Raw genomic sequence first — 26,541 nt, forward strand, 5'->3', positions numbered from 1 at the left:
GGCGGCTAGCTTTTCAGCACCTCTAACACATATTGTAAAGTGCAGGTGCTCTCACACTACCTGCCGCTATGGAGGCCGTTGGATTCGTGAATACATCGTTTGCCCCCTACGACTACCCGGACATCGAGGTCGTCTTGAACAGCGTTTCCGCTGCGAACATTGAGGCTGAGCGCTTCTTGTTGGACTTGGGACTACGCCAGGAAGTAAGTGTTGGACTTCTTTTGCTGAATTGCTTGCGTGGCGCAGGATCTAGGGACAAAACCAATGAAAGTCTGAGCTAAGTCTCTTAAGCTAACTTTGTTAAAAGGGAGGACGCAACGCGTAGTGATTAGTTTTGATAACCGTGAAGATTGTTCACAATAAGTGGGCACTGCAGGCCAGAGGTTAATATTTGAGGGTGTTTCCTGAGTATAAGCTAGGAAGCAGGCGTAATGCCCGACTAGCATTTCTTTTCGTATTGTGATAGCGGTTAGGAGCCCGAAACAGCACTCGCTGTGCTCATACGTCCGTGTTCACTAATTCTTTTATTGTCGGCGTCTGTCAGCTCGATATTGTTATATCGTTTCATAGCAAGGCAACCTTAGGGTCAGCTTCACCTTCGCCATATGACGAACAAAAGAAAACCTCTGCTAACCACTGCCACTGGAGATCAATGCCTCGCTATTTAGGCAATGCATAATTCGGAACCGGACGCTCTAACCATTGTGCTATTGCGCAACTTTTTCCTTCGTCTTCTTTCTCATGTGGGAGAAAATACAACCTAATGACACTAAGTGCAACAAGAAGTGAAGGTGACTCTGAACACTTGCGCAATCCTAGTTATCAAATGGCGTAATATAGTTAAAAATCCATTCAAAGTTTCTTGCAGAGGTCCTGCATAAGTATAGTGTGGAACTTTTTGTTGATACATGGTGAACCATTCGAAGTCTGTGGGCTCGTTTATCTGTATTCATGCACCTCTAAGCGCTTTCTTTCTTGCAGCCTTTGTCTCTGGACACAGCCACTTTAGAAAATTGGCTGTGGTTTAGCTCTGGTTAAACCTAGTCGAGTAGCGATAGCTACAGACCCCCGGCTGCGCTTAGGCTTCGCTTGTAGTTAGACATGCTGTTATTAAACTTAGTGGTTTCCCACTAGACTAAGAAAACAGAGACGTTGTGGTCAATCAACGGGTAAAACTGTATTTTTCACATCAATGAATTCGCTTCTATGATTCGTAAAGCAATGGAGGAGCGCGCCAACCATTGGACACGCTCCTCTGGAGTCTCTTCAGCGCATTGTCTCCTCTTCACGTCATTTCTACGACAATCACTGGTCTCCTTCAGGCTGGCCGACTTCTCACCATCCATGCATACTGCAGCCTCAACTATGGCTGCGGCGACGCGAGCTTTCCCCTTCTATTAGCCCCTAGAACGACCTACAGGGGCGCTGCGAGCGCCGCTTGCGTTAGGGTGCCTCGATGCCAGCGCCGCCGTTCAGGGTGGAGACAACCCCGCTGGCGCCGCCATATTGAATCACACGAGCTCAGACTCAGCTACGCTTGCGTTCATAAATAGTGTTACTCGCGGCGCGCTTCCAAGTGCTTTGCCTTGATGAGGATTTTTTTTATCGGTATCGCATCTGCCGTTAACTCGTCGAAGGTCGAAGACGTAAATGTATGGCGCCGGGAACATGCCCCAAGTTGCCTAATTCAATCACATTTAGTATGCCGTGTGTATGTTTGAAATACGCACTATTTTTTGCGCTTCGATGCTTGGTATATAAGGTTTGCGACCCCCTGTATGGTATGTATGATAAACTTTATTCAGGTCCTGAAGATCAACCCTTAGGATGACGCAGGCGGCTCCCACGTCGGGACAGTAAGGTTGTGTGGAAGTTTTTCTTTTTCGCTGTTGTATTTTGGTTTACACGTCACACCTCCTTTACCGTAGCCAGCCACTCGCGCACGGCGGTTAGTTTCCCTTGCGTTACGCGTGCTCTTCGCGTTCGTTGCAATTAATTCACGATATCTACGCGAATTTTGCTGTTTTTGCCCAGAAAACTGTGTGCTGACAGGATTAAGCTGGTGTAAAAATAACTGCGATGTGAAAATAAGGTTTAGTTAGTGCTGTAGAGAAACATGTAACGTAACTTGTCTGTGTCAATCTTGCCTAGTACACACAAGAAACCAAACGATGCACAAAATACATTTACTTAGTAATGTCTAGTACATTCAATCACGAAAGAGATATGTACATGAAAAATTATATGTACTGTGTGGCGCCTGAAGGTTATGTTGAAAGACGAGATAAAAAAAAATTCGCAAGGTAGGCTCGACACACAATGCGGGATAGGGAGAGTTTTTTTACATTTAATCATTACATGGGGGGGGGGGAATTCAAGTGAGTACATCAACCTTATTACACACAATATAAATCGAAAACAAGAATACAAGCAAGAAAACGCAACCGCTGGTAATATTATTCAAGATATCCAGCCAGAAGACATCAGCTACCATCGAATTCGTCGCATCAGCCAAACACATCGATGGCGAGTACAGAACATTTCATAAATAACCATTAGAACACTGATAACTACATTGAAAAAATAAACAACACTGCATACATATCACGTACAAAAACCGTGAATGAAACTAAGACAGTCAAATACAGATTAGCAATGTTTTTCACTTCGAAAATATAGTCCATGATGATGTAAGGCTGTTGACTTTACCAGACGGCGCCCATCCTGTCGATTTCCCTCGTACTGGTCCTCTTCAAAGTGTTTATAAGTACAAGTAAAACAACAAAAGTGATTATTGATATGAAAAGTTCCCTTGTAAATACAGAGAACCCATTGCATGCAGTGCTTAAAAATAAGTTTTCGCAGAAGTAATGCTGTATTACCTCGCTTCACACGTTTCGAAGAAATGCGCAGGCTAAAGCAGACACCATGCCAGAAAGCGCCGAAACATTTTGGTCCCGTGATGCCCCTTAACTCTACTACACCTGGGCATACCGTGCACAGGCATTTAAAGACCGTCACAGTACCCACTACGATCGGGAATGAGCACGAATGACCATCGGCTTACGAGCACCACGCTACAAATATATTCGTCCAAAAAATCAGCTATATAACGTAACAACCTGAGATCCGCAAGATATCTGCTGAGAAATCAGAGAAAATCACAATGCTTCGCTTGCCACGTATACAACAGCCGCTCTCCCCAAAGAAGCACTGCGCTCTTTAGTCCGAAATAACCAGTAGCGAAAAAAGAAACTGGGAAAAACAAAAAACAAAAAGAAACAAGGGACACACACGATGTGTGCTACTCGTGATAAAGTAAAATAGGTGGTTTACATGACGATTTGTAGCTAATTTAAGACTATTTCGCGGCGAAGCATCTTCGTCAGTCCTTAAAATAAGGGTACTACTCGCATAGACTGCGCCGATCAAAACGGCAAAAGCCTATGCGACGCGCGCTCGCAAACCATAGGCTACTCAAACAGCATCGGTGCAGTGCTTAGTTTGTGAGCGAACGTAGGTACGTGAGCGAGGATCAGAGAATACTTTCTTATTTAAATGAAAAACACGGTGCGATAGATCTATCGCAGCGTGTTTTTTATTTTGTCAAGAAGTGTCGGCACTTCTTGACACTTTCTTGACATTTACCTCGCAAATGTAGGAGCTATCCGTTGCCTTCCAGTGATACCGCTTCACTTGGGCTTCCCATCTCTTCCTTCGCTCTGGGTCCCGGGGGAAGCGTAAACAACGAAGCCGTTTAAGCGTCGATCCGGTGCACTTGGGAACACAACAGCCCGTCATGTCGACTCGATGCACTTGACAAGCTTGTCATTCATGCGGCTGAACACTGTCCAGCAAGTAGAAGCGTCAGCGAAGCATCCGTGCGCACTGTGTCTAGAACTAAGCACCGGCACCAAGCAATCGCAACCGCTCGCTGTGATTCAAGATGGCGTCGCAGCGAGAAAGCGGCGGCGCGGGAGCGGTCAAAGGATGGCACCACCCTGAACCGGGGCGTTAGCATCGAGGCACCCTACGCTTGCGTGACGTCAGGGCTCGGACTCGCGCCTGTCGTCTGCTGCCGTTCGGACGCTTTCCGGGCGCCTTCTGTAGTGTTTCCCTTTGTTCGCTCTCGTTCCCTGTGCTTGTATACTTATGCCGGTCATCTCAAATACATTTTTACGACGTCTTCATTCGCGCAAACTTATTCAAACAGCTTATTTCCTAGACGACAATTTATTTCTCAAGGGCAACGCTGCAGTGCCAGCCGAAGGAGCTCAGACCAGTCCATTGCGTGCTTTTAATGCGCGGATCTAGACTTTGCAGATTGAGAGACTAATAAAAAGCCATAAATAGCACGTGGCTAATAACATCATAAACGCATAAACATAGCACATAAGAATCCAGTTAGGATTCTATGTGCAACCTGCAGTGGTGCAACGAGCATGCCACTATGTCTGCTACATATGACTGCTACACCTTAATTTTAACCCATTAAAACGTATTTGCTTATGACGGGTAGCTCATGGTATAATATCTAATTTTTCATTTCTTCACAGAAACGCTCGGCAGTAACACGAGGACCTGACACTGTAGTTCAGATTCAACCAGCACCACTTGTTTCTTCAACTGCTACTGAAAATTAGGACATTCTTCAGCGGTTAATTTTAAGTGGCGTTAATTTGAAGTGAAGCTAATTGAGGCTTATAGTTATTTGCAGAATACGCAATAGAATTTACCAATATTTATTCACTGTTCCGTGCTACACGTTCAACTCACTTGTGCAATTTACTGCTGCTTGTTTCTTGAGGAACAGACATCGCGAATCTGTTTGGCGAACTGGCACAGGCCGCTCGGCCCAAATTCTTTAGTGAAATATGCCTTTTGGACCGTATGGCTGCAGCTAGAAAGAAGCCGAAGCCTCATTCATTAGCAGTATGGGGCCTATTGAAGATATCATTATTCCGCTATGTAGGTCAAAAATAAAGTGAATTCATTTGAGGCTTGTGGTGTCTTCTCTATGAGGCGGGTATGGGAGGTTCTCTTTTATGTACTCACGAAGCGAATAGTTCTCAGTTCGTTGTAGTTAAACAACGCAGGATCGAGACATGGTGAGGCAGAACGCGTTTGAATGTTCCTCTTCAGCGCAGCCTACGCTGCGCTATATAGCCTCGAGTATACCTTAGGCATTGCAATTGGCACTTAAAAAACTGCTTCATGGTTTCAATTCGAAGTTGTAGTGAATTGATGGGTTTCGCGAATAATGTGTGCGTCGCCATAACCACAGTCGGTAGATTTAGTTGTGTAAGGGCTGTGCCATGATGTCGATAAAGGCAACTGAGGGTCACTATGAAACATTTTCTCGCGTGCAATTGATATGCTCTCGATCTTAACCACGAAACTGTTCTTTCAGGTGATTGCTGTTATGGTATTCGTGAAGTATATACATACTATACGTGACGCGCCGTCGTGTTAATTAACAGCCATGAGCAATGCATTTTTTGGGTGCCTGTTTCAGAGAACGGTGAAAGTATTAGCAAACGTTTTCATGCAAAATGCGCGCCTAACTCTTCCTTTTATGCAATAATAAAGTTGCCATATTTGACCAGAACAAATCACCATAGTACTAAGAATCATCATAGAAGATTTGCTGTGCAGTTTTATTTTAACATGCATTTGTAATATTTAAATCAAATACCAATACCAAGATTTTTCTTCCTTGTAAAATGCAATGTCTCCCATAGCTAAACACTAAGACAATGTTAAGTGTTTTGCGGAGCATCATACACAACTTCGTGTGTTGAAATTGCAGACATTCTTTTTGCACAAGGTTTAGGGACAGACACTGCGCATATACGCATTGCAAAACCAGTAGACCCCTTCAATGCTACATAGCTTGAGATATTCACGCCGAACATTTTCACGACTCGCGGTTTTGAAGAAAAAACTGGCCCTCAGGCATGACAGTAAAAAGAATTAGGCGCATCCTTCAATTGGTACGGCTCGAGCCACTAATACCCCAAGCATGCACGAAGGGAACGAGCGCGCGCAGCAGCCGAGCGACCGCCGTCGTGGCCGTGACGTCACTCGTAGAGGGCGCCACTCCAAATTCTCGCCGCTAATAGACCTTTTCACAAACCGGCGTTTGAGTAGCGCCGTTTCCCGACACGGGCGACGTCTAGCGTCAGAATATGTTATGCCGCCATTTTGGACTGTGAGCCTTGCGAGAGCAGGCCGGCCGCACTTCGGTTACTACTTCGGTTATGTGATCTTCGCTGAGCATTATTTCGATTGTTGTCTGCCGCTTCGCTTGTCTTGTGCCGCTTGACTTGTTATATTTTCATGTGCTCGCGTGAGCGCTCAGAGTGAAGTACAATGGCAACAGCAAGCCTGACCAGTGGATGTGGCGTTTCCTCGTCGGTACCGGCGGAAGCCGCGTCTACTTCGTCGACACCTGGCGTGCTAATCAGCGGTATTTTTCATTCTTATTGCTAGGCACATGTGACTGTCGTCGATTGAATCTGATCACCATTACGTTTCGCGGTTGAGGGTTACCTCATTTAGCGAAAGCAGGCGCGTACGTAGCTGTCGGGCAATGCTTAGAACCAGGCACTGGCGGCCCGCTGACGAGTGTCAGCGATTGGTAGATTTGCGGTGGTTACCTCATACGATTTCGACGCTACTCAACAGTTCAAGAATGCAAAATTTATTGACTCTTGTGCAGCGCAAGGTGCTTATAACCAAATGTCAAAGCACAAGCCTGGCGCACGAGCAGCACGGTACCTGCAGCGAACCGACGCGCGACAGTGATCATAGATGCCAGCACAATTGATACAACCCAGGTGCTAGATTTCGAAATTACCTTTATGGGCAGGGCCGCGCAGGGTGCGTGTGAACGCAGAGACAATGGTTTGGTGGACACAGGGGCTGCATACATCTTCCACAGGACACGATTTTTCCAGATTGTTGAGAAGTGTATTTACCGACTAGTTCTCTTGCAGAATGCTTCAATTTGTCGCATACCAATGTCACACGGCCACTTTTGATAGCAACCGAGCCCGATCTGGATTGGAATGTTCGACCGCAACTGGCTCCCTTCTGCAGATTGAGCAAAGAAGCCAATCGCGACCGAGAAATTTGATCTAGATCGGGCTCGATCACGATCACAAGTACGCCGTGTGATCCCCGTATTAAGCATTGGAATGAAGTCGTGTTTGAAAGAATAGCAAATGTAGCCTCTTTCCACTATATACGAGAAAATATTGCATCGAAGGGCTGACAATTTTCGCAACCTATTGGGAAATGTGCCAATAAGGGCTTACAAAAATGCGTTATTTAACTGATGTGTGCATTGGTTCATATTATACTGAAATGCTAAGTCCTCAGCTGATGCAGGAAGCCGGTGAAGCGTGAACATACCACATCGGCAGTGGTCTCGCGGCGTGCTGTATTGTGGACACACTACACTCCCCAATATCGTTATTTTCCGCTGGTTGTTTGTGCACCCATAAAGTGCACAGTGCTGGCCTGTAGCCTTTTGATGAGTATTTGCAATTATTTACGAGCGTAAGCCATTCGTGGCAAAAATAAACAGAAACATCGAAGGAAAGTTTCCACTCCTCAACGCAAGCGCAAGGTAAGTTCACAGTCCAGGCCAAACAAGCAACACTGACACATACTCTCGACGCCCGACCATCGGAAGCGCCCTCGTGAAAACGTCTATTCTCCCGGTTATTACATTTATGGAGCGCGGGGGGGGGGGTGACGTCATACAGAGGGCGCGGCCAGCTGTGGCTGTTGCCAGGCTACGGTGGACGTGCGCCTGTAGGAGCGGTGGCCGCGCGGCGACTGTACGGTAGCGACTGCGACGAGCCGAGTCTAGGGTTGCCAGATGGCCCCAACAAAAATAGCCAAATGATCTCAAAATGTAGCCCAAAGATAGCCAGACTCAATTTTTTTGTGACCCAAAAGTAGCCAAAAACATAGCCAAAAGTTTGATGATGTTCTGCAGGTGTCTTATAGATGGTGCAGATGGTTTACCGCGTATTTCCGACTCCAAAATTACTTCCGCCGCATGCATCCAGCACAACAGTGGCCTCAAGATCTGCGTAAATACTTCTATTGAGAGCTGCCACACAGACATGGATTTGGACACCACTTATTGTTACAACGAGCTGAAGGATTTCGTTTCCGATTGATTCATGACGCTATGAGTATTTACTGAGCCACATTGTGAGCTAACTTTAGTTGACGCCTCGCTTTACTCGAGGCATTTTTTTATAAGTGTCGGGCAAAATACTCCCAGCTCCAGCCTCTAGGATCAGCTTCGGCTGGTCACGATCGAGTGCCCAAGAGGCGGCCTGAGCTCAATGCATTTTAGAATAGTGTTGCCTTTCCTAAGCTTGATTCATAAAATTAGCATGTTATTCCTATCCCGCTCTCTCTCTTTCTCAATTTTGTATTTTTTACTCGAAAACAGCTTGACGCTGAGTTAGCAAATGCTGCCGCTTAGAGACACACTGGACTCTGGAGATAACTTGAAACCTTCTTGCATTTTCCTCGTGCGAAGAAGGGACAGTTGTGACTGCAATAGTGCAAAAACGGAACGACCTGCTGGCCCGTAGCAGAAGAGGTGAATTAAAGTTTACAATTTCAATTGCCACCTGGATTACGGCACTGGCAATAACCCAGGTGCCATTAGTATCGAAGCGTTGAACTGTGCAATTTTTAAACAGGGATTCCCTGGCAAGATTCGTGCAATCTGAAAACGTGTGCGTAAGTTTCTGGGAATGCAGGCACGAATGCGTGTGTTGCCAAATTTCCGAGGGGGGCTGTGTACGTTACCTTCAGTGGGACTTGAAAAAAATAAAGAAATGTAATTCCAATAGGGAACACATACGCGCGCGGTGACGATGTTACCGTGTTTGAACTTTAGACGCAACCTCACAGCGACGACCACGGTAGAAATGCGCTTGGAGTGTCCATATAATTTCTATCGCAATAAAAGGAAATACCTCTTGCTCATTTACCTGTTATTTTATCATAGACAACCACTTTTGTTAAACCTAGTGAAAGCATTCTCAGGTTCCAAAAATACTCATTTTACGGGTGGTCAGCCCGCCGGGGCAGGCAACACTAAAAGAAATGAGCCCGCGCACTCTGATAACTCGTTCTTCGCGAACACACTCGGCTCGACCAGGCTGGCGCACCCTCCGTTACCGTCACTACGTCACACTAAGTGAAAATGGCGCACGTGCGTTCGTGCTTATGCAAAAAGGAAACGCAATAAATATCTTATAGCGCATTCGATTATGCTTTCGTTAATAAAGTCGGTGGGCCGGCAATATCTGTGTGTTTCCAAAGACTAGAAAGGCAAGAGGGGACGGAACGGCAGCGGTCCTCCACGCGCACCGTGGCGTGGCTACCGATCTTGAGATAACGACAGACGACGAGCAAGTACAAAGTGCGTCCACCGCAAGTACGAAGTGTGACAGTGCTCTCGTGCCTGTGCCGAAGTTCGTGATCATGTGGGAGCCTCACGCAACACCTTGACCCTACCTTAAAACATCCTCATTCTCAACTGCAATATTTAAACTTTTGAATGGCTTTATATGCTTTGCCGATGCAAGAGTTGCCTTCGAATGCGGAATGAATTTCGGGCATTTTGTAATAGAGTAAGAAATTTGCCGACTTTGTTACTCCATTCGGGAACAACGCACCACAAGACGCTTTTAAAACCAAATATGCGCATAAAGTAAAATTTACCTTTGAAAGCGGCGTCCTTCTCCCGTTCCTTCTTATATGCACGGCTGTATTTCGCCCACGTGCCCATGCTTAGTTTTGAGAACGGTTTTCTCACTGATCGAACCACACGTGAAGCGGCAGCAGATGGCGCCGAAACCAAAGCAAAAAGAGAGCTTAGTCTGGAAAGACACGGCAGCGATGACTTAACGCCATCCACTCAGTGCCGACAATGCCTAAAAACACAGCCTTCGAGACTGCCTACATAACTTTTTAGGAGCAATGAGCTTTGGGTTTTCATAAACCGGCGTTCACAAATTTTGTCAGTGCTGACGTGGTCACCGAGACCCGGAAGTTCTTAATACAAATAATAGCCCAAATATAGCCATGTAGCCAACTCGGAATTTTCGACGCCAAGCCGCGTAAAAAGTAGCCCAATTTGGCTATTAATAGCCCAATCTGGCAATCCTAGATCGCGATGCGTTTGCGCAGGCGTCTGTTGAGACGTTGCTTTCTCCATCGCGCAAGTATCGAGGCCTTGGCCTCGAGTAAGTATGCGAGGTGAGGGTCAACCCTTGGGACCTCCAGCTCCGTTTGTATGGTTTTCGTTGCTCTGGTTAGGTCGCCCTTTATCGGAGAGAGAAGTTCCGCGAAGAAGCCGTACGTGTTCGTGTATTCCTTCCGTAGCTTACGGAAGGTATCCCCGTCTGTGAGGGTGAACAATCGGGGTGGGGCCGTCGTGTTTGGTATTTCTGTGCGTATGACGACGTAAGTGGTCGCTGCCCAGGTTCTCTTGCGTGTTCGTCTTCGTGTAGTTTGCTACATTTCGAAGTAACGTGAGGTCCGGCGTAGTATCGAATCACGTCGACGTACCCAATCTGGTGGGGAACCTGTGGTCCGTCACCAGGGTGTGGTCCGTCACCAGGACAGGTCGTCTATTGCGCGCGAGAGGTTGTTGCCGCTAGGCTTGATTGTAGGGTAACCCCACGACGGGTGGGGGGCGTTGAAGTAACCTGCGATAACGAGTGGTGAGGTTCTTGCCAATGATGTGGCTTTAGTAAGGATCGCGTGGAAGGATTGTTTGTAGTGCGCGGGGGAGCTGTAGACGTTTAGTACAAAAACGCTTTGTTTTAAGAGTCGGTTAGGTACGAGCTCGATTAGGATCGCCTCGATACGACTGTTTTTCGGTAGGACGTCGTGAATGATGTGCGCGAATGTTCTATTAACAAGCGTGGCGATGCCTCTCCTGGCGTCCCCTCCTCTTTGGGAGACGGGATTGTACCCTGAGAGCATGAGGGTTTCGCATAGGGTTTCTTGTAATAGTATTACGTGCGTCTTTTTGGGTTGAATTTTGAGGTACTGTTGCAGCTGGGATTTGCGTTTCGCGTAGCTAGCGCAATTCCAATACCAAATTTATAAGGTATCCTGTGTCGTGTTTGCCATGTTGGTTTTGCGGAGGATTTATTGGTGCGGAAGGGTGCCCCGTCGTGTCCATCTGTTGTGGCTGACTAGCTTAGTTTTTAATTTTTTAGGACGACATTGTTTTCGCCCACCTCTACACGATTCGTTAGAGTACGAATACTTTCTAGGTTCTCTCGCGTGAGGCGAAGAATTTCGCCAAGAGTGTCTTTCCGTGCATTACTCTATTCTTCCGTCTCTGGGAGTGGAGGGGGTTTGCGTTTGGCTGTGCTTACTATTACGTTTGTCTCTTGGGGTGGTGCTTGTTTGGGAGCTTTAAGGTTTTGAATCTGCTGTTTCGCGTCATTAAGCTGCTCTGTAAGCACTTCTATGGTGGCTTGGAGACCCGCTAGTTCCTGTCGTAGGGATGTGACTATCTCGCTCTCATGCTCGGGCAATGAGGAACGCGTTACCTCTTTGGTAGATGAGGCGTCCCGTTGTTTTTGCCGGTGTTGTCTCCCTTGTACTAGGTCGGCCCACGTCAATTCGGTGTGGCCGGATGTAGGGCGCCCACTGGAGCGAGAGCGGCTGTTGCGTCGTCCCCTGGAGCAGGAGCGGCTGCTGCGGAGGGCGCTGCGGCGCTCGGGTGTCGGCGTGACCGAGCGAGTCCTTGTGGTCACTACGGAAATTCCTGAGGTGGCGCTCGAGTCGCGGCGACTGGCGCCGCTCGGTCCTCGGGAGCGGCCGCGTCGGTTGCGTTTGCAGCGTCGTCTCTTTCGCATGATGTAAGGGACTTGAAACTTGCGTTGGCAGTTCTTGTCGGTGGTGGGGTGTGGTCCGCCGCACAGGGTGCAGTGAGGGGTACACTGGCAATCTTCTGGTGGCGTTTTGAGGCCATACTTCCGGCACCACGTGGTGCTGGTGTTAGGCCAGACATTCCGTGTGTCTGCGAAAGAGCGTGCATCGAACAATGCTTGCTCCGCAGTAGATGTAACTTGGTACTTGCATTCCTTGGAAAAGGATTGCCACGTCTGTGGTGTTTTTGATTCTCTTCACCTCCAAGGCGTTGGGGTTGCGTTTCGTGACGATCAGGTCTCGGAGATGGGAGTCGTTGAGCTCGAGGTCAATGCCTCGGACTACGCCTTTGGATGTATAATCGGGCGGTGCCGGGTATACAGCGACCCGATACGTAGTATCTTTCATGCGAATCTGTTGCACCGTGGCGCATGCTCTTGCGTTACATTCGCCGGGGGTGCAGATGATGAAGATATTCTCAAATTACGTTGGGGCAGATGGAGGAGCCAGGGCTGCCGGGATTGCCAGGGGTTGCTCAACCTGCACTGGTGTGGATTTGCCCATGTTGAGACCGTCTCGGGGTCTCACGATGATACGGAACGTGTCCCTCGGTAGCTGAGGGAGTCTCGAGGTAGCGACGAGGCGCTGGTATGCGCTCTTCGGTCCGGTGGTGCGATCGCCGTCCCTTCGTCTGCCACGTGTACTTGACGAACTTGCTCCTTGGGGTTGACTGGCCTTGCCCTTGCTTGGTTTGCGGTTATATGCCGTGATCCAGCCCGGGTCATTCGCGTCTTCAGGCGATATCGTTTCACCGGTGACGATTTTCATGGCGGTAATGAGTGACTTGCGGTGTTAGGCCTAGGGCTACCCGCCTTTGCACGCCGAGGTTGAAAATTCAAATGCAGAAAATGTTGAGAACGAGTCTACCAACCGAAATAAATCCGGTATCCACGGAATCCGTGTAACTTGCTGCCTTCGTTGGTACGCAATCCACTTTGATTTGGGGTGAATAACCTCGTGAAATCATTGATGATATCGGGAGCCGATGTTTTCGCGGCAGCACTCCTCATCAACAACGAATATTTTTTTTCTCACGGCAGTATCTCGCTGGAGAAGCCGTGGTGGCAATTGAGGGATTGCCCACATCTGAGACTTGTTATGATGATGCTGTCGATATACTCAAGGAGCTCTCTGGTGACAGAAGCAGAATCGAGCAGCATCACCTAGCTGCCCTCAGAAACGTTGGCCAAGTTAAACTAGGTACCGGCGTGCGAGGCCTCAGACAATGTATGATGCTACGCAGCTGCACATTCGTTGTCTGAATTCTCTCAACGTGCCTACGTTGAGTTTCTCGGCGATGCTTATCGACATACTGCCAAAAGCTCAACCAAACTATATGGTTATTGCGTTTACTCGAGAGCAGCGAAGTGAAGCATTGAGGAGGAACTCATCAGACGACACTCAAGTTGTATCAAAATCAGCTTCAGCAGCGGCTTCCTCAGATGTCAATCTGAAGGAACCACTGGCATTCGTTCGTGTTGAGTTGGAAAGTCGTGAGCAGTCCATGACGCCATGCGTAAAACACTGTGAATGCGCTGAAACGATTGTAAAAGGTGCCACAGCCTCTGTTTCACATAATGCATTTTTAAAGAAAGCGGACTGTTTCGTCTGTCACTCGAGGAAGCATGTGCGATCCCTCGTACCGGAAAACCCGTGTCGATCCAGAGGCATGAGGAAGCTGCACAGGAGTATTCGTTTCCCCAGAAACATAAATGTCAAGCTCCAGAGAGCTATCGAGTAGTGGGAAGAGCGTGAACAGCACGTGCTACGAAGTATATCTGCATTCTTTTTGTGCTTTGATCGTCCACAACAACAAGCACCGCTGTGTCATAATCATTTTGGATGGTGGAAGTCAGAGGTCCTTCATCAAAGAAGACGTAGTAATGAAGATGAGCCTCATGGTCGTTGGAGGGACAAAGATAGCGTTTAACACGTTTAGTAGCGCACTCCTTCTCAAACTGAACGTCGCAAAGTAGTTGAAGTGCCGTTACGCAGTCAACACGGCATCAAGTTTTTGCCTCGTACTAGCAGTTGTCGTTCCAGTGATCTGCGACGACATCACTGCACCGTCAACTGACAGCCGTTTCGTGCACCAGCTGCAATCGGGAAATAAGTTTTTGGCTGATGGCCGAATGTTGATTCTAGTTAATGAGGAGCCCGGACTTAGTGTGTTGATATGATTTGACTATCTGTGGACCATTTTGACGGGTGAGGTTCGCATCACGGAAGTTCAAGGGCTGACTGCAGTCAACACCTGTTTCGGATGGATGCTGCAAGGACCAGTTCGTCAGAGAGCCTTTCTCGATAACAGCACTAGCTTGATGGTTTATGTTCTGCGGGTGGACATCACGGAAGTTGAAGATCAAAGGACTTTGCAGATTTTGCAATCTTTCTGGAAACTGGAAGGAATGGGCATTGAGGACACCTTTGAATCGTCTGCAACCAAGTTCCTAGATCACTTTCGAAAGACCAGCCGAACGTCCAATGGCAGGTACGCTGTTGCGTTGGCGTGGAAGGAAGATCGCAGACACCTCATCGGTGGCAATCGCGACATTGCCGTCAACCGTCTACAGAAGCTTGTGAGTAGACTGTCACGACACGAAGCTTACTTGAACGCCACGATACAGTCATACGATAGTATATGTCGCATGGTCACGCAGAAGTTGTGCCCAAGAATGTTTACGATCACCATCCAGTTTACTACATGACACATCAGGAGGTCATCGAAGAAGAGTCATTAACCGCCAAACTAGGGGTTGTGGTCGATGCATGTTCACATGCCCCAGGGCTACTTTCACTCAACGACTGTCTGGAAAAGGCAGTCAACCTAAATCCAGAGCTTCTGCGTGTACTACTTTGTTTTCGATGGCTTTTAATCACCCTAAACTCAGACACCGAAAAAGCGTTCCTGCAGATTGAAATACAATAACCAGACAGAGACGCTTTTCAATTTGAGAATGCTATAGTGTCGTCGAATGGCGCATGGCGCGCGTGCTTTTTGGGTCAACGTCAAAGCCATTATTGTTGATGGGTACTATTCATAACCACCTAGACAACGTTGGTACTGAAAACGAGAAGCTGGCGGCGAGTCTGAAGAAGTCATTTTACGTTGATGACTTGCTTATTGAAGTAGATACATACAAAGAAGGCCTTGACGTTTACGAAAGGACGAAGAGAATCATGAATGACACCGGAAAGAACCTCCGAAAGTGGAGAAGTAATAACGAAACATTGCGACAACATTTACTAACAAAGGAGAAGCCGATAGATGGACGTACTAGCGATATTACGGTTGCATTAGGCATGCAGTGTGATGCAAATAATAATTTTGAGTTTAATCTGAAGTTTAATCTGAGTCGAAACACAAATACAAAACAGTATTTCTTAAAGGCGGCATCCAGGATCTTTGATCCTATTTGAGTACTTTCACCCTTCACAGTGACCGCGAAACTTTCATTAAAAAAATTGTGGGTTCGGAACGTTTCGTGGGACGAACAGTTAACCAAGGAAATTAGTACTCCTTGGAGGGAAGGACGCATGGAAGTCCTACAGCGTAGCTCGATTAGAATTCCACATTGCGTAAGCAGTCCCCGAGGAATCGCGGATACGACGGAACTCCACATTTTTGTGAATGCTAGTTTGAGAGCGTATCGTGCATGCGCATATCTGAAGGCAACCAACCTGCAAGGCGACTCCATTGCTACGCTCACAGCAGCCAAATGTCGAGTTGAACCGCTGAAGACTCTCACGTTGCCACACTGAAAACACAAGCTCTAGCTCTATATCGAAGAGCTAACATCATTACTGGTGGAAGTGGAGGCCGTAATTATTTCTAGACCACTGACCTAGACTTACACGGACGCAAGAGAACTTGTTCCGATCTATGCAGCCAATCTGTTAGTCGGAAAATCTTTGTTAGCAGAACGGCGGCGATGAATAGCAGAGCCGCATTTCGCAGACAAGCCAAGAAGACCTCAATAAAAGACTACGATATCGGAACAAACTTCTCAAACACCTGTGGTTTCGTTGGCAGGAAGAGTAGCTACTCGAAATTCCTTCGCTCCATCATAACCCAACAGCGACGACATAGTGATCGCATGACATTTTGACCGCTAATCAACGACGAAGAGAGAGAAAGAGAAACATGAAACGACGAGACGATTTTTTAACAATTTTAGAAACTTAACTTATTATCACTTCTATTAGTTTTGACCGATAGGCTCTTTCTGCAGAAACGTGGAATCTGCATCGTGTCGTGCATTGTGCCATAATTGTGCAACATGTTTTTAGCTAAAATTGACACGGCGCTTGATGAGACATTTGGGGCTCATGCGTTTTTAAGCATTTTGAGAGCTTTTAGATACGTGGATGATATCTTAATTGTCTTTAACGAGCAAGGTACCTTGACTACTTTTGGCAGCATTTGAACGATTTTTAGACAACTCAGTAAAGGTCTTTTTTTATTCACGAACTTCCACTTGAGAATTCCCTGCGTATTTTAGACCTCAACATTTCCTTTGGTAATGGCTGTGCGTTAATTAATTAATTAAGTTATGGGGTTTTACGCGTCAAAACCACGATCTGATTATGAGGCACGCCGTAGTGGGGTACTCCGGAAAATTTCGACCACCTGGGGTTCTTTAACGTGCACCTAAATCCTTGTATTTTTGTTTTTGTATTTCGCCCCCATCGAAATGCGGCCGCCGTGGCCGGGATTCGATCCCGCGACATCGTGCTTAGCAGCGCAACACCATAGCCACTTAGCAACCACGGCGGGTAAAGGCCGTGCGTGCGTCCACTGTATTCATCGGGCACAGGAAGGCTTGGTGGCATATGACTCCTTCGAGTTAACGATTGTAGAATGGGGAGTTTCTATGCTCTGTTTAAAATCGGCACTCTGGAAATCTGTCGTGCACACGATGCAGATTGTTTTGGGAATCAGATTTACCGTCTTAAGACAGCAGGGTTCCCTGACTTGATGGTAACGTCAGTGCTTGAATACCTCCTGTAGAAGGTAAAAGGTTACAGGAGTAAAGCAAGCGTGAGGACGACCACTATGACCGCAAGACCTGAAGTGGTACTTTCTAATCATCACCTCACTCACAACCTAAGGAAGGTGGCTGGCAGGTATGGCGTCCCCCTTGTTTTTTCAGCGCCTAAGTTGGCGCGACTCTGCCCTCGCACCTCCAGAGAACCAAAAAGGCAAGGCTGTGGCAAGAATCATGCCCAGTCATATTGGAAATGCAATGTACAGTTGTGTATGAAATCCCCCTGATGTGTGGCAAGTATTACTTAGGGCAGATGGGGCGGTGCCTGAGTGATGGAGCCAGGGAACATAAACAACAGTTTAAGAGAGGCGAATTGGCGCATTTGCCTGCGCATTGCAAAGACTGCCCCTGTAAATCCCGTTTCAAGAAGATGGAGCTTCTGGGGAGAAGCCAGGACCACACGGCACGCGAACTGATGGAGGCATATCATATAAGAAAGAAAGGCCAAGACTGCAGTGTGTTAGCGATACTTCCATTAGGCTGCTTGAATCAGAGATAGGTTTTTGATAAGTGGTTGCCCCGCTAGGCTGATGAGTAAACTTGGTGATGCGTTCTATGCATTTCATATTTGTCTGTATATTCCTACGTGTTTCTGTGAATAAATAAGTTGCAAGTTACCGCCCGTGTCGTCGTTTTGTGTTTCTCCTTTTCTGTCTTTGTCCTTGATTAGCGGTCAACATGTCATGCAGTAAGCACCAACTAGGCCGAACTCAAGTTCTCGACACAGTGATCGTCGAGGAACTCAATGCCTCACGATGTGTTTGGCCACTCGGAAGAATAACTGAGCTCTATCCTGGGCGTGGCAGATTGGTACGAGTCTGCCCAGTTCAGACTCAGGACGGGAATTTAACAAGGCCTGTGCAAAAACTGTACCCACTAGAGCTGAAATCTGTTTCTTCGGGCCGGGAGAATCTAGAAAAACAAGTGCTATAATAAAAGGATGGGTGCTCGTAGAGAAAAGAGAAGGAGGATCAGGTTCGAGTGGGCCCTCGGTGTTCGAGTCAGTCTCTAGCCTTTTAATAGCCACAGCAGATGATAAGCATTCGTTGCAGACGCAGGGGCAGAATCTCCTGAATCTATATTGGTTGCTTTACATGTGCTTCGGAACATTATGCATTGTGTACTGACAAATGCACTCTTAAATAGAACTCGAGAGAAGAACGCTTTGCTGGTATGTAGTGTTCTGAAAAGTAAACTTTATTCACCTATTATGAAGATAGAAGTAACGTGCCGCATAGCATGGCACGTGACGTTGTTCAACAGTCCACATATATAATTAAAGCCTGTGCGATCTAAACGTGAAATCACGACCTTGTTTCAATGAACAAGGGGGTAATAAAAGAGGTAAGAATTGTTTTAATAAGACGCTACGAGAAAGGGTAGAAAACAGGAATCTGGTAGCATGCACAGGTAAAACTCACGAAGCACATGTCAGTGCGGGGAAATGTTACGGCTGAACAAGCCTTAAGCTTAGCGTTTATATGGAGTGAACATGGACGAATGTCACACTTTCAATATTGCTATCCATGAACCGCACAACAAATGGCTATGCTTACCCCCTCCTCCCCTGTACGGGAAGCAGATTAGTGAAAACGCAGTCATGCTCAGAAACAAAACTTTAAGGTATGACCTGAAATATTTCGTCGATGCATCGAGAAGACAGCAACGATGTGAAAACTAATGGCCCTTATTCTTAGAAATTGAAGAGGCCGAGAAATACAGCCTCGTCAACGGGGCGCGTCTGGTTCACGAAAGTCGCTTGCACGTGTTCCTAGCCAATCAAGCTAGATGGACGTGGCAACCAGTCTCTGCTGACAAAGGCATATTTATAGTTCAGTACAGATAATATAATATTATCGGCGGCTGAAAAAGTTGCACTCTGCCATTGATTCTCACGCTGCTTGTATTTTTGTCCACATTGTTTGCTGTATTTTACTAACGGTGGCAAATGTGGTGCCACTCCCAAAGCGTGAGCGCTAACACGCGTTTTTTCTTATCTTCGTAGATATATGACGAATTCTACAAGCCGTACCGTGGCCGTAACGCTTTTCAGCTGGCTCCTCTCCTCAACCGTCTCAAGAGCCGAGGTGTTATAAAGCTGCGCAGCAGAGACTACCGTGATCCTCCTATCCTTGACCCTCGGTACTACTCGCACCCAGCTGACATCGAAATCGCTGCTGAAGGTGTGGGCTCTTGCAATTTGTTTACAATACCTGTGAATTTTCTTTTTTGCTATTAACACCTGGCCACATTTTATGTAATTTACTGTAAGATTGAGGGAAGTATATGTGCGTCTAGAGCTTAAATGGATGAGTTCCCTAATACCACAATCTGTTAAGTTTACCGGAAATATGGACAATAAAAAACCGAATTGGTCATTGTCACTCAACGAACGCTGCCGCTTCATGGAACTTGAAGTGAAAGCCAACTATGTGCACTGATTTTTAACCATATGATTAGCACTTTGGGAGGTCGACTTCTAGCTTCACTAGAATGTACTGAGGATATCGGATTTTAGTTATATGCGATGCATGTTAGGGCTCGTTAGTGATGGACACTTTCTAATGTGTAAATAATATTTCTGATATGTTACCTAACATTCAGTGAACTCACAGACGACATCGTTCTTTCTGCACATGGGTCGCCTTATAAGATTCCTCAAGGGGAAGTTATACATTACATCATGTGAATCGATTGTTTGCTTGTAAGAGAATCACCCGCAATGTAAAATGATGAATTAGGCCGTTCTTAACTCCTTGTTAAGGACACACGCATGCAGGACGTGGTTCTTTGTGCTAAACAATATTTGCTACTTAAGACTGCCAGCACCACAGTATGTACACATTGCATTAGATGAACAATTTCCTGTAAAGGTTGTAATTTAAAACGCATAAATGGAGCCTGTTTATTGCTTTGCCAGCTTTCTTGATGATGAAAATATAATTTGTTCTAGCACATTCTTTAGGCATTGCAGTCATTTGCAATGCGCCTTTTGGCCTCATCTTCTTTACATAAGAGCAGGTTATACTCCCTAAAGAGAAATTCGATTCATGTGACTCGTTGATTAGACTGCAAAATAAGAACGGTATCTAGATGTGTTTCAACTTTGTAATCGCGTAATTGTAAAACAGTCACACTGACGCATAGCCGCATCAGAAACAGCTGTCCTTTGGGAGTACCGAGCCTTGTAGTCACAGGGCATAATACAGGGATTGCGTGGAACGTAAATATTTTCGTTACGAATATCTGGATATTTGCCGTAGAATAACAAGTTTTGGTTTAGTTTTTGGAAAACGTTACGTATAGAATTAAAATGTAGCTTAAAATTGGAACGATTGCACGAGTATACTAAAAAGTGTTGCGAGAAATTAGGGTTTATATTGCGTACTACGTTTCATACTCGTATATTCCTTTGTCTATTTTCATAATCTGCATTTTTTTGCTTTAGCTGCCGAGCGCTGTGCTTCTCTGCCTATGTTATTTAATTTTGTTCGGTTGAACCTGCCTGTTCTGAGTGGTATTTTGTGGTAATTTTGCTTTGCTCTGTCACGTAATCAAGTGTCCGTGTGCATCGCATCTTACATTATCATAAAGATTCAAGGGCATTTTCGCACACTAACATATCCCGTTCAGCCACGAATGATGATACTTTTCAGGGAAATATTTTCAACTTGCAGGTATTGATGTTTTTGGTGTCGAGAGTACGAAGAAAGAAATTCAACTCGCTAGGACAATTATTATGCTAATTCCGTCGCGTCCTCATATCTTGACTGAATAATTTTTTTTCGCAAGAACGCTTTGGCAGTTTGCCGAAAGCTGAGAAATTAATTATTCAAGGTTGTGCGAGCGGTGCATTCACGGGTGCACAGGTTGTGATATCGGAAGAAAAAGTGCTGAGCTGCAACGAAAGGAAAACATCGCAGTTCTGGCAGCGGACCCTGGTTTTCGCCACATACTGCTCGTACTTGAACCGCTGCGGAAACAGCGACTGGACTTACTGAGGCCAGTGGTCGTTCGCATCGTACCTCACTCAAAAATGATCGCAACTAGTTTATAGCAAGAATGGTGTCTTAAAATGAGCTGTTGAGAAAGGACATTAAAATAAACAATGTTAAATCGCAGCAGATACAAAATTATGAATTTCAAAAACAACAGTCCGGGCTGATTCATCGGATCTGTTTCGCCCGAACGAAATTCTATTGATCTGGAATCAAGGTAGGCGTCACTGACATCCAGACAACCAGTCGAGGATGCCACATAATCACCAAATCGACGTCATTGCTCGATGGTCCGGTAATGAGAGCGTCTACCATTTTCGCGATCAAACAGTGCGTACGGCGATGTTTGTTCCATGTTTAAAAATTGCCATCGCTCAAAAATAAAATTACTCAAAAAACAAAGAAATGAATTCTGTGACAGTGAACTAGATGGTGCGCTAAGTCCGTAAAAGTGTCCCAAGTTTTAAATTTTGGCGTGGTGCGTACGGGTCGCAGGCGTGCTTAAGAAAGAGTGAGTAAGTAACATTGTCTCCGTATGGATACGTGGATCAAAACAGAGGCAAAACTAATCATTAACAGAACCCTGAGCACTGAGTACCTGTTTTTCATAAAAAGTAGCTCTTTCCTTGCATAAAACAGGGGTTTTAAACTGTTCTGAACGATTGAGGCTGCGGTAAAACGAGAAATTTGAACGCCGACTCTCCTTACTCCCATACAACGTGGAGGCGTTTATCTTGAAACATCTTTTCTTAAGTAGTGTTTCGCTGCTTCATATCAGATGGCGCTCATTACGTTTATTTGTGTCTGAAATATTAGTCTTACCAGTGTGTATCGTGACTCTTTCGCTTTTCGATGATAGAGATAGCAAAAAAAGTCGTCTGTCCATATGGAGACATCGTGACTGAAAGGGAATATGTGTACTATTGTTATTCAGAATACATTATAACTAATACCCCCGGGTGGGGACAATACAAATCAGCAGCACAAAGGAATGCAGACTGGTAGAGCTTGTGGAACTGTGGCATGAAGCTACTTACTTGCGATGTGTCGGTTGCAAAGTTTTTTCTCGCAAAGCGTTCTCAAAAGGTGGTTTATCTGATTTATCAATTTCAGCAATGCTCCAGTGCATTCGAATCCTGCGCACTAAACCCTTCGCCGATCTGGGCACAAAGCTTTGGGGCATCCCATTTCCGCCGTGCAAGAGTTACACCATGTGGAGCAGGGATTACCTGAAATGCATGGCGAGGCATCTGTCGCATACCGGGTGGCACCAGTGCTGCACCAATCCGATGGGATCGGGTCCCAACGCCGTCGTCGATCCCCGTCTGAGGTTAGTGCGCGACAATAGGTAGCGATTCGCGTCTCAGGCGCGTATTTATGGGAATTGTAGGACACCTACAAAATGCGTGCGTAAGAAGTGATTTTAAACTGGTTCCGAAACATTTTATTAGCTTGTCAAACGTGTGATTATCCTGGCTGAGCTAGGATTCGGAGAACTGTAAACTAAGTGCTGCACTGCTTAACATACATGGGTGGGAGAAGAAACTCTAAGGGCCATTGTTTATTTAAATTGCACAACATTTCTTTGAAGGCTGAATGTGCTTTGAAAAAGTGGTCGAGATGTATTCAGCATAGTCGCTATTTTACTATCACTGATTGATCATCGTTTATTAGGGATGGTACTGTAAATAGGCCAACGTAATTTTGTTGATATAGCGCCACAAAATTATACACAGCCTGAAGAGAAATGCAGTGCAACTGCAAATGTAAACGAGTGCTTTGAGCCATTTATGATTGGCGTTAAGAGCCGCGCAACCTGGAATGTAAAAAGACGCGGCCCGTCTTTACATACTTGCTAAGTTACTTTGATGAGTGTATTTCCTTCTTTCATTGTATAAGGTGAATTGGTTGCAAGAAATATTCAGTTTATTCAGTGCTTCTTGTCAGTGCAAAATTTTGCAGTAATGGCGTTTCGTAGCGTACTGTGTATGATTGGTAGTCGCGTTGATATTCGCTAAAGCTTATCGTTCAATTTTTCTACGTTGTCTTTCACTGACATGCCAAAAACGCATGTGAAGTGGACACTTGTGCAAACGCAGCACAGAATCTTATTCTCACGTTGTAGTAATGGTCAAGAACACAGTAGCGAAACTGTGAATGAGGAAACCAACTTTATATTAGGCGAACTTGTGCCCCTGAAAGCAAACGACATTCAAAGCACAGCAATAGCGGCGAACAGAGTCGGCGACCGCTGCAAACTTGATCTGCGGGTCAAACGCTTGTGCTTTTTTAAATGGCTCGTCGAAAGTTAGAGGGTAATCGCTGGTGACCGCGTGCCCTCTAGAAACTACTACACAATTCGTGTCGCGCACACAGTCTCATTATACAAAGCTCGGCGAGAACGCACATAACAGATAGAATCAACGATAACTTCAAGCAATTCGAGTAATTTCCAAATCATCCCCACGCGTTTTGCCCTGAGCGATAACGTTAAGTTGTTAGCGGGTGAAATGCAGGCCTCGAGACAACGATAAACGAGTACACATGTCACTATTCTGAATGCAAGTAAAATCAAACCGGGTGTATCCTGAGATGCGTTTCACCTTCCTTGTACGGACAGGGTTGAAATTATGGGGTTTAACATGCCACAACCACGATCTCATTATGAGGCACGCCGTAGTGGGGGACTCCAGAATAATTTGGACTACCTGGGGTTCGTTAGCGTGCACATAAATCTAACTGCAAGGGTGTTTTCGCATTTCGCCCTCATCGAAATGCGGCCGCCGTGGCCCAGACAAGGTTGAAAAGGCAGAGTGGTGCCGCAGGAGCTTTTGCTTGAGCTAGTTGTTGATATATACCGTTTCAGGGATTATGAGCGAAAAAAACAAACCCAAATAAACACACATCCACCGGGCGGGAGCCATTGCGCGTGCATTCGATGTGTACATTTCTGTAATCGTTTGCTTCGCACCACCACACTTTGCCATTGCAAAGGAAAACAAACCTCAAGAAAGGCGCTGTGAATGATTGGAAGAAAGCAAGAAACTGGGGCGAATTATGCTTCAGCTTTTTTACGCTAGCTGTAAGCGTGGAGACAGAAAACTGATTTTAATGCGGTCTCTTACAGGCTAAAATTGTCTGTTACTTTGGGCGACTAGGCATGCGCTCGTGGTCGTGATGCCGTGGTGATCGTTCCGTCGTCGTCATTGCAGCTTCGTGATCTGATGCTCGTTTTACCGTCGTCGTCACGTCTACAACGCCGACTCAGTGGTCCATGATGCCTCATAGCTCTGGCCAGCACGTCTGTGCTCGTGGCGCCGTCGTGGACCTCGCATTGTTGTCATTCCAGCTTCGTCTCCCGACAGTCGTCATGCCGCCGTCGTCATGCTGTCTCTGTCATACCGCCTTTGGTGTTTAATCGACGTCATTTTGACTTTATCATTCGGTTGGGGTCACTGCGTTGGCGTCATGCAGTTTTCGTCATGCTCGCGTGCTCATTGGCGACCTTGGAAAGCGAGTGCCATGACAAAATGGGACGATACCGGAGTATGTAGCATATAGCCGAAGCAACGAAAGTCTCCGAATGACCACTGCAGATGTTAAATGTAACGGTAGAAATTATGCGTGTCGGAGCGTTGATCGAATGCTAATCGCATTACCATCGACAGTCATCGTGCTATGACTGCTGCGGTAATGTTTCTCAAAATGACTGTTCTGCATTTTTGAGCTGTTATTTTTTTATTGCGTTTTCGAGAGAAGTACTGACCAGGTTATAGGGAAGCTTTCAAGGTCTGTAGTGCTAAGTATTGGAAATTACCCGAAAATAAAATAAAAGCGATCTGCATAATATATTGGCAATAAATCAAAACCAACTACGAGTAATATTTCTTGGCTTGCGGATTGCTGCACGAACCAATTTTCTGAGGTTCCACTGGTAGAGAGAGGTGAGAAATGTCAACTTATATGGTCATCCTCTTATTAGTCCCTTAGAAAAGTTACATTTAAAGCTGTAATTCTTTTTAAAGTTTGGCAAACGTACTTAAGGTGCTGCGGCAAAAAAAAACTTCACAAAATTTGGTGTATAGAGCACTTCGTTCAACATGCGAAATTACGCATTAACATACGCAGCAGTCTTTACGATAAAAAGCTCGAACCAAGGTGACACGTTTACACTCTCGTCCTCACCTAAATTTTTCGGTGGTTGAAAAAAGTTAGCCTATTGGTGGTTGTCTACGATGAAGAATTGTCTAAGACGCGTGACTGTTTACTGTGCCTTGAGATTGCTAATTGATTTTTGACATAGCACCGATCAACGTAGCGGCGCTACACACGGTGCCGTCGTGGTCTGTACTAATACGGTAACGTATCAACATCGTTGGCTAATGGTGAAGGGCAGTGAAAACGACAGGATAGAGTGCTGTTCTTTCTTTGTTCTTAGTATTTTGCTCGCGGTGTTTCTCTGTTCGAATCAGTGATCAATTAGCACAGCCCGACACTTTGGTTTTTTGTGCTCAAGTGTTTCTCATGTGTTTCTCGCAGGGTTCGTGGAGGCGTGAGAGGACTGCGAGTGGTGGACGCGTCTGTCATGCCCGACATAGTGTCAGCAAATCTTAATGCAGCAGTGTACATGATCGCGGAAAAAGCTGCAGACATCATTCGCGAGGACAACTCAAAAGTCCAGCTCTTAAACACGTTCAGTACACCACCGTGAGCCTGGTGAAAACACACGGCGTCGAAGGTGGCGCTCAGAGCTGTTTGTCCAATGTTCCCCCTCCCTCTCCCACTGTGCTACCTCAAGACAGTAACCTGAATCTTTCAGGACTCCCACTTTTCGAATGATCGAACGATTCCAAGGTTTCTCGAACGAAAAGCATAGGGCAACCGAGTGGCTTGATATTTAGCATAACTCTTTCGAATACAAAAAATAACGAAGCCAACCGGTAATCCTACGCGATACTTAGTGCTTGAATCTATGATCTTATTTTTGAAATTATGAGGCGTAAATATACGATAAGCATGATCAACTCCCAGGTTTCTTAGTCGACTCACCCTGACAGCCCAGTTATTTCTTTTACTTTCATTTCTTTTACTTTCACTTGTTCTATTTAATGATATCAAGTATTTCCTTAGTTTAGACCACATCTTTAATTAAAAATACTGTTCAACAGTACCAAACAGGTAATTTATTTTTGCTTTTCTTGGCGTCATATTTATCTTGTCTTGTTATTTCTCCTGTGATAACAGATGTGCGACAACTCTTGGTAAAAACTGATTGACCGCCACAAGGCTGTGTGTGCTGCAATAAAAAAGCGCATGAATGTAATAACCCCGAGAAATTTGAGTGGCGCCCTCTCACTGCTGCCCGTCCTCACAGCGTGAGGATGCGGGATTCGGTTTGTGGACTGGGCCTGCTCGAGATCTTAAATCTTCGTCACTGTACAAGTGAGTAATACAGTGTACGGTATACTCTAACACGCTATTCGCCTCGAGATCCAGTGAAATGG

At 46.0% G+C, this 26,541-nt stretch overlaps 1 protein-coding gene across 1 annotated transcript; it reads left to right on the forward strand.

Annotated features, from left to right (window-relative positions):
* Positions 1–15: 15 nt before the first annotated feature.
* LOC119458487 (L-sorbose 1-dehydrogenase) lies at positions 16–26,323 on the forward strand. The gene is made up of 4 exons (XM_037720328.2): positions 16–203; positions 19,045–19,222; positions 22,151–22,367; positions 25,577–26,323. The coding sequence occupies exons 1-4, from the start codon at positions 69–71 to the stop codon at positions 25,746–25,748; spliced, it is 702 nt and encodes a 233-aa protein (XP_037576256.1). The 5' UTR covers positions 16–68; the 3' UTR covers positions 25,749–26,323.
* The last annotated feature ends 218 nt before the right edge of the window (positions 26,324–26,541 follow it).

This window comes from Dermacentor silvarum, chromosome 7 (genome assembly GCF_013339745.2).
Source record: "Dermacentor silvarum isolate Dsil-2018 chromosome 7, BIME_Dsil_1.4, whole genome shotgun sequence".
Lineage (NCBI taxonomy): Eukaryota > Metazoa > Arthropoda > Arachnida > Ixodida > Ixodidae > Dermacentor > Dermacentor silvarum.